Genomic DNA, 15,665 nt, shown 5'->3' on the forward strand with positions numbered 1-15,665 from the left:
GTCAAAATTTGACTAGAATTATCAAGAATTACAGTTTGACACAGTTTTCTAAACAAGGCGGGTTTCTGAGATTTATGACAGTTATTTTAACAATTGTCACGTGACTGCCTAGCTAAATAATCCTCTAAAACAACGTGATATCTGTCATTAACGTAAAAACTGTAAAATTGTGCTCAAAAGTTTACGTTACGTTTACGTTCGTGTTTCTGATATTATTGCTCAAATAGTTCGGTTTAAGTAAACGAAAATAATAAACACTTCAATAATTTACCTTGAGGTCTTATACTGTTAAAGTTTCCTCGAGATTTAAATACTTTTCAACAACTCGTTCTAAAGTCCATTTTCTTAATTAACTTTACTGCTTTTGCGTGACAAAACCCTCGCTCAGCAGGCTATTAGCATCGCAAATGATAATTCCGTACTTTAATTTGCAAACTTTATTATTTTTGTACTTCCCAACCATCCTCATTTCGTAACAAACCAAATATGCCATTCAAATAAACGTTTAAATTAATGCCAATAATATTTTGGGGTAATATTGCTGGGTATGCACGATGTAGAATAGAGGATTTCAACATAAATGCAATGTACAGTGAAACTGTTTAGTACAATCCTCTTCTATGAATTACAAGGCCTATAAGGTCACCAAAAGCAGCCAAATTTGTCAAACTCACACAGAGTTTGGGTGCTGATGATGGCGTTAAAGGCCGAAACCGCAGTTTACCAAAAATAATAATGATGATAATATTTTCTACCAAAATTGGACTTATCAATCTTACATCAGTAGCTAGGTGTTTTTATAAGAAAATGTATAAGAAAACCATCAAAACAACATTTACTACTTAGGCGTTTATTTCACACAATCATAATAAATTATTATAAACTCGTTTATTTATTTTGAACTGTAAATATTACAAATTTTACAAATGGTATAATTACTACGGACACACAAAATCCACAGTTATTGTACTGCCAACAAAATAAATTAAGTAGTATTAAACATAAATACTGAGTTTATCAAAATGCTTGGCAAGAAATTCCAATAGACATAAAATATTATAAAGAATATGCGAGTTTTTACAATAAGAATTAAAATAATAATCACAGGTAAAAGACAAAAATATAAATCAAAAATGCTGACAGGAAAAAAAGCAATTGGTTTGTCAAATCAACAAAAAGAGAACAACAATACGCAATAAACATTTAAATTTAATAAATAAGTTGTAAATTAGATTATAATATTATAATAATTTTTTAAATACTAAAACTCATATTGCAGCAAATTATACGGTATAAAATAATAACAAACAATGCTATACTGGAAGCAGCACTTAATCTAATAAATAGTGATTATTCGAGTACAAATTTAGGATAAAAAAAAATTGTTTAATAAATTTATAAATATTCTGCATTATTGTGGCAGACTTGACTGTACCAGACAGCTATTGTTTGTATCTTTTTATAAAATTCTATAAATAATGAGGGTCACTCATTTTGTTCAAAGTTTATTCATTAATTTAATATTGTCACAACCGTTTACACAAGAAAGTTGGTCTTATTTACCGACATTCAATTGAAATGAGACCAAAAAAGAGTGCATCCCTTCGGAATGATTAAATTAATAGAGAAGTAACAACAGAAATAAATTAAAAGACAACTAAAACAATTAAACAGATTAACGAAAATATGTACACAAAACATTGTTCAGCTCCTAAACTAGCTTATATACAAATTAGTCTCAGTCTTTTCCAGTTTCACCATTAAGGCACTATGATTTGTTTGCCTATACTTATTGATGTAGAGTATCCACAGACACTGCATAGTTTCCTGTGCATCAGTATTCGATTGCCAGGAGACATTTTGTTGACTATTTCCTCCTGTAGATAAGTGAGCACCTTTTTGATTTCTACGTGTTGGCCTGGAGCAAGTTTCTGCGCTTCTTGAACATCTCTCAAAGCTAAGTCGTATTCTTGTAGGTCTAATCTTGCTTTCGCTAATGCGTAGTATGCTTCGTATGATTCCGGTTTCATTGCTAATGCTTCGTTTGCCAGTTCAATTGCTTCTTCAGGTTCCTAGAAAATATTAATAACAATTTGTTAGAGGCAATTATTATTTAACTGAATATTAACAAATCTCACTTACATTCAACTTTCGTTTACACCTAGAGTAGTTGAGCAGGAAGTTGATCTGAAGTTGATGGAATGCATGATTGTGTTCGCCTTGATCATCTGCAGGAAACTTTTTTAGTGCATACTGGTATCGATGAGCTGCTTCTCTTAGGCGACTTTTCCTGTACAGAACGTTGCCATCCTCCAGAAGTTTGTTCAAGAGTATCAACCTACATAGAGGTATTGCATTAGAATTTCTTTGAAATATAGGGTGTAGACTTACATTATGTCTGGCTTGTCTCCAGCGACAGCCCAAGTGGCTGGCCCTAATTTGGCTCCTTTTTTCAAAAAACATTGAACCACTTGTATATTCCTGCATCCAATTGCCCTGTCCAGTGGCCTCATACCATTGATATCCACATGTTCGATTACTGCTCCTCTGTCAAGCAAGAATTGAACTAGTGTTGGGTTACCGTTGTAAGCTGCTAAGTCTGAAATAAACCACATTTTAGTCAAATAAATGTTTAATTGGAGCTACATACCCAAAGGGGTGCGTCCAGTTTTGTCAGTTCTATTAACTTCAGCACCTCGCTCAACCAAACACTGAGCGGCTTGTATTTTTCCTCTTAAGCAAGCCCAAGACAGCGGAGTCAGACCTTCCACATCCTCTTTATTAATATCCGCTCCTGTAATAGAAATAAAACTATTTTACTCAGAACTTTTTCTTGTAAGACAGATCAAACCTTTATCTAGAAGAAGATCAATAACACCAAGATGTCCTTCAGATGCAGCCAGCATTAAAGGTGTTCGTCCAGTGTCATCAGTTTGTTCGATTGCTGCGTGGTTTTGTATCAATCTTCAGCAACAGCCCAATGTCCTTCTTTCACTGCTATTAGTAGCGGGGTAATGTCCTTTCTATTTTTGACTGAAATACTAGCTCCGCGACTTAACAGAGCTGAACATACTGTGTGGCAGCCGTTGGCAGCGGCAACTGTTAAAGCAGTTTCTCCTAAAAAAAATATACTATGTAATGTAGTAATGGCAACGCTCCATTTGTAGTAGATTGTAGGAAACTACATCAACTGCCATTCACTACACAACTATTATTTTAAATAACAGTACAAAAGTCAGAATGTTATACGTTTTTTGTCAAATCTAGAAACATTTCCAAAGTCACCTCAGGTTTTTTCTAATGCATTTACCACCCTAGTGGTACAGGACAAGAACCAAATACTTGGAGCCAATGGGTAAATACCCCAGTGTCTTTCAGGCGGAAATTAAGGCAATAGAAAGATGCGCTCAGTTCAGTATTGACAACGGCTATCGCAAGCAGGATATTCTGACCGATAGTCAGATCTAAAATGATATGGGAATATGTAGGAAAACTCAATGAACTAGGCAGAAATAATAAAATCACCATGCTTTGGGTTCCAGGACGCAGACGAATTGAAGGAAATGAGAAAGCCAACATTCTGGCTAAAAAAGGGGTCGAGACTCCTTTTACGAGAATAGAACCCTTCTGTGGCTTGGGGGACGTTACAGAAGGAGGAAGGAAGACGAAAGACCAAGCTCTGGGAGCAGCTCACTGGACTGTCGCATTCTTCTTCTTGGTTACAACCGAGAAAGGAGTAATGAACTGGTAAAATTGAGCAAGTTCTCTTAGGACATTGTCGCTTAAGAGGTCACCTGAAGTGGATAGGCCTAGGAAGTCACCGAGACAGAGCAGATTTTGTGGGGATGAGGAAGAACCTCCTGAACACCTGCTGTGTGAATGTGATGCAGTCTCAAACATAAGGACCAACTTGTTTAGTAGCAGCAGGATCAAACCGACTCAGCTGCTGGCCTTTATTAAGGCATTGAAGCTAGAGGAGGAACTGTGATGAGACCCAGATTCTAGTAGGGGGCGATACAATAGGCCTCAAGACAGCCTTGTCAGCCTGACAGCTACAATTCTACAAGACCCTAGTAAAAAATTAGATATTATCAATTTCAAAAGGTCAACTGGAATATCAGTTATCCTGAGCTGGAACAGAATTTCGCAAGACATTCAGATGATGAGGATAAGGCAAGAAATACCTAAATCTTCTGCATATTCGTGATTATTTCCTAGTATCGTCCTGACCACAAACTACACAAGCCTTCGACTTATTTTTTGACTATTTAATTTGTTTATTGTAGAATAATTCAGTTTGTTTATTGCGGACAAGCTGTCATATTACTACACTACACTTACATTTATTTTCAGTTCTAATGTATAATGTAATTTTCTCGACAGGATGATCCAGTAGAGAATGAATATTGAATTAAAACTAACCTGTTATTGAATCTGCCATATCTGCAGTCACCTCAGCCATATCTAGCAAATATTCCACTATCTCAGTATGTCCTTGTCCAGCAGCTGCTATCAAAGCCTGTTGTGCTGCTTCAGCCAATTCTACATCGTTTTCGTTCTTCAATATCCAATCGCAAGCGAGAAGATAACCGACTACATTCAAACACCCGTTTCTAGCCGCGTGTACTAATGGACAATATCCTACTGTATCAGCATGTCCCGGACTTGCCCCTGCCGCTATCAGTTGCCTGACCACATCACAATGTCCCTTTGCAGAGGCTAAAGACAGCGCTGTTTGTCCTTGACTATTTGTCAGTTCGACGTTTGCTCCAAACTCCAAGAGTAACGAAACCATTGGAACGTTTCCTTCATTGGCGAACACACATAAAATCGGGGCTTTTCCCGAAAAGTCTGTAGTGTAATCGGGGCTAGCACCAGCTAGCAAAAGCAGTCTAGAAACCTTCACATTCGGGCTATACACATTCCTCAAATGGCAAACGGCCGCGGATACATTTTCAGAGCTTTGGGTGACCCAAAAAGCTTGCAAATCTCTGGAACTCAAAGTGTTGAAGGTTATATTGCGATAAACGTGGGCTTTCAGGATATGATGTCCAAGTTCCAAAGTCTTCTCAGCGTCTAACGGAGCTTGCACTCTGGATAATCGGAAAGCAATACCGGCATGTCCAGACCTTAAGTCACAGAGAAACCTGGTTGCTTCATTTTCATCCCTTCGAATAAGCCATTCCCTGAATGACGGATGGAAGAACATATAAGTGTTGTCTAGACGTTTAACCAGGAAGCCGGAAAGTAGTTTAAATCGTTGCAAGAACTCTTTCCATGGTATAAAGTTTTGATTGAGCAATGCGTTCACAGAGTAGAAAATTTCTAGTAAGGTCATTGGATACAGCGCTGCTAGACATACACTGAGAATATTGGCAACTTTTTCAAAAGACCTTATTGTAGGGAAACGTAGATTGAAGTGTAACAAATATATCTGTGATAATGTTACTGGAAGCACTTTGTATCCGGAAGATTTCGCCACTAACTGACCTCTCTCAAGTAAATCTAAAGTGAGCTTGGCAAACAAAAATGATCCCTGAGAAAGACCAAGTAGATGTTGAGAAAATTTGTGCTGTGATACACTGCCACTCTCAAGCTTTCCATTGGTAGTTAAAGTAACATTGCTTTGAATGCACGGACTATTCTGCAACCTAAAGTTGATATACCCCAGAATATCTTTCTGTATGTTTTCACTGGATTGGAAATTATCTAAAGTGATTCTAGTGAAAGGAAACTGCTTAGTCAGTTCCTGGAGATGTGTCCGTACAGTAGCGACAACTTTTAACCAAGACGGAAAGTTTGGTATGAGCTTTAGCAAGAATGTGGTTATTGTATCTCCGTGGTCAGGTCGATGATATTCAGCGTCACATAATGCATCAACCAGTATTGTGCAGTTAATATTTTCAATTTTCCCAATTCTTCTAAGGCTGGCCAATGGTTCCAGAATCCCGGTAGTAAATGCCACATCAGGATTTGCAATGCATTCTTTCAGCGATAAGGCATTTTGTAGTGTAGGTTCGTTAATTAAGTACTCTCTATATGCTGCTAGTTGAGGGGCTTGACATAGTTGAGCAGCTATTGAGTGTATAAAGTCAGGGACCAAACATGTGTTGTTATTGTCCGCTTGGCAAAAATGGTAGGCCACTATGCTGCTTGCTAATTGCTTTACTTTCTCTGACACTAAATCGATAGGTCCGTAGACCGTAGACTGAGGAGGGCTTCTCGATCTTTCTGGGGAATGTATTGACTGATAACTGGTTCTTTTCTCCGTCCAAAACAGCTGTACTCGACCAGCTGGAGTATTAAGCAGTTTTACCAGTTCCTGGATTTCCTGACAAAAGTATTCCAGGGCTAGTTGAATCTGGAAACAAAAACCATTTTAAAACCGAACTTGAGCCACTGCAATGAAACATACTTATAATTTCCTCCATCTGTTTAAACAACCAATGCCTCCCCAAAAACAACGGATCAGGCTCTTGTAGAGGCACTTCAAAGAATAGTGGCTTCAAAGTTAACTGCGGCGCCCTGTACTGTGCAAAAACAGTTTTAGGATCAACTGCCCCTTTAAGGGCTATACCAGCCCTAGCAGACCTTCTGGCGCATGATCTTCTATTTTTGAAAACGCTGAGATCCTCGATTTGGCCTGGTTGAGTTGCTGCAAAAAATGTTTGATAATGTTTTGTGTAATTTATTTGGCAAGGGAGATTGCTTACTGGTAACACTATGTCTTCTGCTAACAGGGCTTGAACTGCAGTTACTCTGTCCCGACATGGACATCGACATAAGCGAAGCTACGCTGTCGGAACTGGGATTAGCTCGATGCGGATCCTCGGAACTACCGGTAAGAGTTGAGACTGGGCTCGTATTTGTTGACATCATTGCGGAAGTTTCGTAACTGGCCAACGATGAGCAAGATTCAGGTTTGAACGATGGAACTAGAAGAGAAAATGGTAGAAGCTATACAATCTTTACATTCATATATCAATGGAGAGCAAAATCATCAATGGAGAGCAAAATGGAACAGGATGAAAGTGGTCTTTTGTTCATAAAGAATTTACAGCTTTCTATTCTGAAGCTTATTTAGAAACATTCTCTATGTTTAAGGTATCTGTTCATTTTTATTTAAAATATGAAAATTAAGTTAGACTGTACTAGACTGTTATTCACAATGAGACTACAATTTTAGATTATGTAGTATCAGCTCCGTTTGGAAGAGCTCTTCCAAGGAAGAGAGGAACGCGGCCCTACAATACTACTACAGGGTGATAAGGTGGGACGGGTTTGAGGGAAAACGGCGAAAAGGGCCTTAAGACCTACTCGCCGGACCTTTTAGAGTCCCCCCGCATTATTACTACTACTTGGAAGAGCATTCCCTGCTACTCTCCATTTTGTAATGTTTTTAAGTTTTCCAAAACCCAAAAGGGTTGTCAATTACTATGAAACTAGAGAAAGAACATTGGTTCGGATGCTCCCGGACGCTCTATTTGCTTAGGGGTATGCAAATAATTTTGCATGATACAGTTCAAAAAAGCTAAAAAGCTGTATTGAGGAGAAAAGTCTGAAACGCCTAAGTTAACCTTCTTTGGTAGAGAGGATAGTTGGTTTACTACTATAGAGGAGGTTTCGATGACAAATTAATGACACAACAGATCAACAGAGTGTGAAATTTACTTTAAAAGATTAAGGATCTCATGTATTTTCTGTAAAAAAATTGTTGACAAAGCTGTCATTAAATCCCACCTTTTGATCTTCTGGCACCATCACCTAACAGAAGTCCCAGTCGCATGTACATGTCATTGTCGGAATGTTTTTTGGCAGAAACAGGTTTGATTGAAGCGTCGTCATCTGAAAAATAACACACTTTTACTTGCACATCCCTGAACCATTTAAAGTTTAAGGTTTAGTGTTAATACCTACCAAGTAGCCTACTGTTCTCTATACTATAGCTAGGGTATTCTAATAAGATATGTGGCAAAATTATCACGCTGGTAGGCCACTTGGTGGTATTAACTAATTATTTCAACACTGAGAAAAGAAACACATGACATTCTGTTAATAATAATAAGCATTAAAAACAAAAGTAGTTGAAAATAAAAAAAAAATAAACAAAAAATAGGTCGTGCTGCAAATCAACATAATAAACTCCTGGTTAGAAAAGTAATAAAAAAAATAAACCATTCACAAAAATGAAAAATTATGTCCTGCCTGATGAAACAAGCTGATTTAAGCCAGCACTCTCGCTGGTGGTACCGGCACTCCATAGGGATCGAATTTTTCCTAATACAACGCTGGGCCAATGCTTTGACTCTGATGTCATTGAATTCGTCATCGAAGCTAAATAACAATGTGGGTTAACAAAAAATCATTAAAATTAACACAAAAATATGATAACATGACGATTGAAATTTTGTATATAGTGTACTACTGATGAAGTCCAAGAGATAATTGGGATTAAAGCATTAATAGACAGATTATTAAAAAAAAAAAAACGTTTCTCCGATTATTCAAAAATAAAAAACCACCCAAAAAAATGTCTTGAAAACGGTGAAAGTTGACTTGAGAAGCTTAAACTTGTGTTTGTAGCCAGTTTTCATAATTTTCAGACAAAATGAAAGACTAGTCATAAAAATAACCTTGAAAATTGATTTGAGAATCTTCTAAATTGTCTTTGTAACCAGTTTTTATAGTTTTCAGACAAATTGAAAGGCTTTAGTCCTGAAAATTGACTTGGAAATTAAAAAAATTTCTTCGGCGGCTTAAAAACTGCCTTTGTAGTCAGTAGTCATAGTGTAGACATATTTAAACTTTGAAAATTGACGCCGACATCAAAAAGTGACTCTAAACCAATGAAAAGTGACATCAGAAGCTTAAAATTTGCATTTGAAGTAAGTTTTCATAATTTGAGGACAAATTTTAATAGTTTAGTCTTCAAAATAGTCTTAAATACAGGATATTGACATTAGGTTCATAAAAATTGATTTGAAGACTTGCTTTTTGATTTGCTTTTCAGTTTTCTACGAACTCCGGACTATTTTTTTTGCTTTAAAATTGATTTCAATTTGAAAAATTCAATTCAAGACTATCTTTACCAAGTTTTTGAATTAGCAGACTTAAAAAACAATTTTTACATACTCTATAAGCTTAAAAATGTCATTTCAAGCTCTGTCACAATTAAATTGACTTCTTGACTACTCAGTAATAAAAAATCGAGAATTTTTTAAAAATCTAGACTGTTTTAAGTGCTTTAAGACTGTTTTCAGCCTAAAAAATAGAGTGTCAAGACTATCTTCACAAAATGTTTGACTTATCAGGCATAAAGGCTAGCTTGTACACTGTCCATAGTCTTAAAATGTAATTTCAAGCTTGTTCACTATTAACTGACGTCTGCACTCATCGGTGCAAAAAATTGGAGTATTTGTTTACGAGATAAATGAGTTATTACGTTTAAAGACCCAAAACCAACCCAACCAACCAAAAAATGGTCTTGAAAACGGTGAAAAATTTACTTAAGAAGCTTAAAACTTGTGTTTGTAGTTAGTTTTCATAATTTTCAGACAAAATGAAAGACTTTAGTCATAAAAATTGACTTAGAAACACTGAAAATTGACTTAAGAATCTTCTAAATTGTCTTTGTAACCAGTTTTCATAGTTTTCAGACAAATTGAAAGGCTTTAGTCCTGAAAACTGACTTGCAAACTAAGGAAAATTTACTTGAGAGGCTTCAAAACTGCCTTTGTAGTCAGTAGTCATAGTGTAGACATATTTAAACTTTGAAAATTGACGCCGACACCAAAAAGTAACTTAAACCAATGAAAAGTGACATCAGAAGCTTAAAATTTGCATTTGAAGTAAGTTTTCATAATTTGAGGACATATTTTAATAGTTTAGTCTTGAAAATAGTCTTAAATACAGGATATTGACATTAGGTTCATAAAAATTGACTTTAAAACTTACTTTTTTGATTTGCTTTTCATTTTCTACGAACTCCGGACTATTTTTTTTGCTTAAAAAACTGCTTTCAGTTTGGAAAATGCAACTCAAGACTATCATTACCAAGTTTTTGAATTAGCAGACTTAAAAAACAATTTTTACCATCTCCAGAAGCTTAAAAATGTCATTTCAAGCTTTGTCACTATTAAATTGACTTCCAGACACCTCAGTAGTAAAAATTGGAGCATTTCATAAAAATGTAGACTGTTTTAAGTGCTTTAAGACTGTTTTCAGCCTAATAAATAAAGTGTCAAGACTATTATTCCAAAATTTTTGACTTATTAGGTCTAAAGGTTAGCTTGTACACTGTCCGTAGTCTTAAAATGTCATTTCAAGCTTGTTCACTGTTAATTGACTTCTGCAATCATCGGTGCAAAAAACTAGAGTATTTGTTTACGAGATAAATGATTTATTACGTTCAAAGACCGAAAACCAACCAAACCAACCAAAAAATGTCTTCAAAACGGTGATAATTGACTTAGGAAGCTTAAAACTTGTGTTTGTAGCCAGTTTTCCATAATTTTCAGATAAAATGAAACACTTAAGTCATCAAAATTGACTTAGAAACCTTGAAAATTGACTTAAGAATCTTCTAAATTGTCTTTGTAGCCAGTTTTCATAGTTTTCAGACAAAATGAAAGACTTTAGTCATAAAAATTGACTAAGAAACCTTAACAATTGACATAAGAATTTTCTAAATTGTATTTGTAACCAGTTTTCATACTTTTCAGACAAAATGAAAGACTTTAGTCATAAAAATTGACTTAGAAACCTTGAAAATTGACTTAAGAATCTTCAAAATTGTCTTTGTAACCAGTTTTCATACTTTTCAAACAAAATGAAAGACTTTAGTCATAAAAATTGACTTAGAAACCTTGAAAATTGACTTAAGAATCTTCTAAATTGTCTTTGTAACCAGTTTTCATAGTTTTCAGACAAACTGAAAGGCATTAGTCCTCAAAATTGACTTGGAAACTAAAAAAAATTTACTTGAGAAGCTTAAATACTGTCTTTGTAGTCAGTAGTGATAGTGTAGACATATTTAAACTTTGAAAATTGACGCCGACACCAAAAAGTGACTCTAAACCAATGAAAAGTGACATCAGAAGGTAAAATTTGCATTTGAAGTAAGTTTTCATAATTTGAAGACAAATTTTCATAGTGAAAATAGTCTGAAATACAGGATATTGACATTAGGTTCATAAAAATTGACTTGAAGACTTACTTTTTTGATTTGCTTTTCATTTCCTACGAACTCTGGACTATTTTTATTGCTTTAAAACTGCTTTCAGTTTGGAAAATTCAATTCAAGACTATCTTTACCAAGTTTTTGAATTAGCAGACTTAAAAAAACAATTTGTATATTCTCCATAAGCTCAAAAATGTCATTTCAAACTCTGTCACAATTAAATTGACTTCTAGACACCTCAGTAGTAAAAATTGGAGCATTTCTTAAAAATCTAGACTGTTTTAAGTGCTTTTCAGCCTAATAAATAGAATGTCAAGACTATTATTCCAAAATGTTTGACTTAAAAACCAATTTTTAAAAATGAATTATTTTTTACAATTTCTCATCTACTCTTATTTAATTAACAGATTTTTATGAGTTTCTCGATTTTTATGACTATTCGATATTTTTCTATTGGCTCTAAACTAAGTTATTGAACTATTTTTTTCTTTTTTAACGTTTTTTTCTCTAACTTTTCCAAAATTCTCTCATTTACTCTAAGATTTTTATGATTTTCTCATCTACTCTAACCAAAGTTTCAGGATTTTTGCAATTTTTTCATCTACCCTAACCAATTTTGAAACAAACAGGTCTGAGAAGAGAACAATAACAAATCGTTTGTCCATTTGAGCCATTTTGCTTCTCAGTACAAACATTTCTAGTTCATACAAGTTGTCCATCCTGCTTTGCCTTAATAAACACTACATAACAAATTAATTTGTTTTAAAAGTTCCCAAACTTGAAAACAAATTACCTGACATTGCTCCATCGGTCTGTTGCCTCCAATTTCTCCCCAAAAACGGACTCCTTATAACTTTCGGGCTCAAAAAGAACTTTCTTCTCGACTGAGGCGGCGTGGGACAACTCTGTGTCATAACGTTGTTGTGCTCTGTCCTATTTCGACTATTGTTGCTCGGTCTTGTTTTCGGTAAATTCTCTGGATGACATAAATCGTTCGAATTCGGTGACCTGTCCCTTCGACTCTGCAAAAATATTAACGTTTTATTTTGCTTGCACTTAAGGGAGATAAAAATAAATTGGCTATTGATTAACCCAAACTGAGCGCTATCGAAATTGAGATCTTTTGCGAATTGCAGATGGTACTGCCGCTTGATACTTTATAGGAATTTTAACGGTAATTATATGGGCAACTCGTCTTGGAGATCGAGGAACAGATAAGATAATTTACTGCTCTGACCACCACTATAGAAGTTTTTTTCATTTTAATTTAATCAATTTGTGATTTGGATTTAATAGTGTGTTGCCAACCTACAAAGTTAGTTAATCTAAGTTTTATATCGTTATTTGGTCGGTTAAACGTGATTATGATCTAGCTTCAAGAAAATTTTTGAAAATTCTGTAGATTTTTGGCTTTTTGGAAACCCCAAACGATTTTATTAATTCAAATGGAGGAATTTATTGTCCGTATCATTCGGACAAAAATAATAAATTAAGTGAACTTTTTGTAGCTTTTAACTGATTTCCTACTTGGTTGCGGTAAAGTTTCTTTTCCGCACTTATTTTAGTTTTCAACAATGTAAGTACATTTAAATCATAAAAATATAACTTACTGTAAATTAAAAAAAAATGTTCAGATTTCTGCAGCATTGCCAAACTGAAAATTATTTTTGATTAGAAAAACATTGTTGCCAATTTTACTATTTTCGTAGAACGAAAAAAAAATCATATTACTACAGTGACAGACAAATTCTTTCAATTTTGTACAAATTTTACCCCAACAACAGAACCCCACATCTGCAGTATTGCCAAACTGACCATGTTTCGGTTTTAATGTGAAATTACTGCAATGTGGCCAGATTTACCATACCACCACAACACCCAGCATTGCCAAACTGATAATTCTTTTCTTCATTAGTAAAAAATTATTAAAATGTTGCCAATTTGACTATTTTTTAACACGAAAAGAACATCACATTTTCACGGTAACTAATGATTTTTCCAATTTTGTACGAGTTTTTTGCAATGTTGCCATTCAACCATTTTTGTGAAAACGAACAGGGCACCATTTCCACTGTATTGCCAAATTGAAAATCTTGGTACGGTATTATTGCAATATTGCCAAATCGACCACTTCCGTAAAAACGAATAAAATCACATTTCAACAGTGTTGCCAAACTGACAATTCTTCTAGATTAGTAAGAATCTTTGTATTCCACATTTTTACAGTGACAGTTTTTCCAATTTTGTACAAATTTTTGCAATGTTGCCAAATCGACCGTTTTTGTTAAAACGAACACTGTTCACAATTCTACAGTGTTGCCAAATGGTCTATTTTCATTAAAACCAACAAAATCTCACTTCTGCTATTTTGCCAAATTTGTCTATATTTTATTACGAAATTATTACAATGTAGCCAAACTTCCTATTTCCATATGAAAAGGAAGAAAATCACATTTCAACAGTGTTGCCAAATTGACCGTTTTCGTAAAAACGAATCCCATTTCTACAGTTTGGTCAACAATTCTTCTAATTTTGTACGAAATTTTTTTAACAAATTATTAATTATAAAAATCATCACAAAAGTTTGCAATGTTGCCAATTAGACTATTTTAGTTACAACGAAATCATTTCTACAGTTTTGTCAAAATTACATTTCCTTTAATTTTGTGCGAAATTTTTGCAATGTTGCCAATCATTTTCGAAAAAAACAAACAAAATCACATTTCAACAGTGTTGCCAAACTGATAATTATTTTGATTAGTACATAATTTTTGCAATGTTGCCAATTAGACTATTTTAGTTACAATGAAATAAATTCCCATTTTTACAGCGATTGACAATTTTTCAAATTTTGTCCACATTTTTTGCAATATTATCAAATCGACCAATTTTATAGAAACGAACCATACTCACAATTCTACAGTGTTGCCAAATGGTCCATTTGCATAAAAACGAACAAAATCCCACTTCTACTGTGTTGTCAAATTGAAAATCCTCTATTTTAGTACGAAATTACTGCAATGTGGCCAAACTTACTATTTCCATATGAAAAAGAAGAAAATCGCATTTCAACAGTGTTGCCAAATTGATCATTTTTTTAAAAACGAATCCCATTTCTACAGTTTGGTCAAAATTACAATTCTTCTAACTTTGTACGAAATTTTTGCATTGTTACCAAATCAATCATTTTTCTAGAAACGAACAATATTCACAATTATTCTACAGTGTTGCCAAATGGTCCATTCGAATAAAAACGAATCAAATCCCATTTCTACTGTGTTGTCAAATTGAAAAATCTTCTATTTTAGTACGAAATTATTGCAATGTTGCCAAATTGACCATTTTCATAAAAACGAAACATATTTCTACGGTTTTGTCAAAATTACATTTCCTTTAATTTTGTGCGAAACTTTTGCAATGTTGCCAAATCAATCATTTTCGGAAAAAAACAAACAAAATCACATTTCAACAGTGTTGCCAAACTGATAATTATTTTGATTGGTACATCATTTTTGCCATGTTGGCAATTAGACTATTTTAGTTACAACGAAATAAATTTCCATTTTTACAGCGATTGACAATTCTTCCAATTTTGTACAAATTTTTTGCAATGTTATCGACAATTTTTGTCTAAACGAACCATATTCACAATTCCACAGTGTTGCCAAATAGTAAATTTTTATAAAAACAAACAAAATCCCACTTCTACTGTGTTGTCAAATTGAAAAAATCCTCTATTTCAGTACGAAATTATTGCAATGTGGCCAAACTTACTATTTCCATATGAAAAAAAAGAAAATCACATTTAAACAGTGTTGCCAAACTGACAATTCTTCTAAGGCCGTACAAAATTATTGAAATGTAGCCAAATTGACCATTTTCGGAAAAACGAATCCCATTTCTACAGTTTGGTCAAAATTAGATTTCCTTTAATTTTGTACGAAATTTTTGCAATGTTGCCAAATCAATTATTTTCGGAAAAAAACGAACAAAATCACATTTCAACAGTGTTGCCAAACTGATAATTATTTTTGATTAGTACAAAATTTTTGCAATGTTGCCAGTTAGACTGTTTTAGTTACAATGAAATAAATTCCCATTTTTACAGCGATTGACAATTCTTCCAATTTTGTACAAATTTTTTGCAATGTTATCGTCAATATTTGTCTAAACGAACCATATTCACAATTCTACAGTGTTGCCAAACGGTCAATTTTTATAAAAACAAACAAAATCCCACTTCTACTGTGTTGTCAAATTGAAAATCCTCTATTTTAGTACGAAATTATTGCAATGAGGCCAAACTTACTATTTCCATATGAAAGAAAGAAAATCACATTTCAACAGTGTTGCCAAATTGATTATTTTCGTAAAAACGAATCCCATTTCTAAGGGTTTTATCAAATTTTTGGACGAAATTTTTGCATTGTTGCCAAATCAATCATTTTCGGAAAAAAAACAAACAAAATCACATTTCAACAGTGTT

The 15,665-nt window shown here is 34.0% G+C and overlaps 1 protein-coding gene across 1 annotated transcript in view; it reads right to left on the reverse strand.

Annotated features, from left to right (window-relative positions):
* Window positions 1–834: 834 nt before the first annotated feature.
* The window catches only part of rols (zinc-RING finger and ankyrin repeat domain-containing protein rolling pebbles), a 216,060-nt gene continuing 201,229 nt past the window's right edge, over window positions 835–15,665 (reverse strand). Inside the window, 15 exon segments of the mRNA XM_081980743.1 lie at window positions 835–1,819; window positions 1,821–2,072; window positions 2,143–2,338; window positions 2,392–2,599; window positions 2,651–2,794; window positions 2,852–2,968; window positions 2,971–3,117; window positions 4,423–6,255; window positions 6,258–6,308; window positions 6,311–6,361; window positions 6,416–6,655; window positions 6,714–6,935; window positions 7,741–7,845; window positions 8,206–8,334; window positions 11,973–12,201. Coding sequence (XP_081836869.1) covers window positions 1,790–1,819; window positions 1,821–2,072; window positions 2,143–2,338; window positions 2,392–2,599; window positions 2,651–2,794; window positions 2,852–2,968; window positions 2,971–3,117; window positions 4,423–6,255; window positions 6,258–6,308; window positions 6,311–6,361; window positions 6,416–6,655; window positions 6,714–6,935; window positions 7,741–7,845; window positions 8,206–8,334; window positions 11,973–12,201 — 3,954 coding nt within the window. The 3' untranslated portion in view covers window positions 835–1,789.

Source organism: Ips typographus, linkage group LG5, assembly GCF_016097725.1.
Source record: "Ips typographus isolate SLU linkage group LG5, UJ_Ityp_2.0, whole genome shotgun sequence".
Lineage (NCBI taxonomy): Eukaryota > Metazoa > Arthropoda > Insecta > Coleoptera > Curculionidae > Ips > Ips typographus.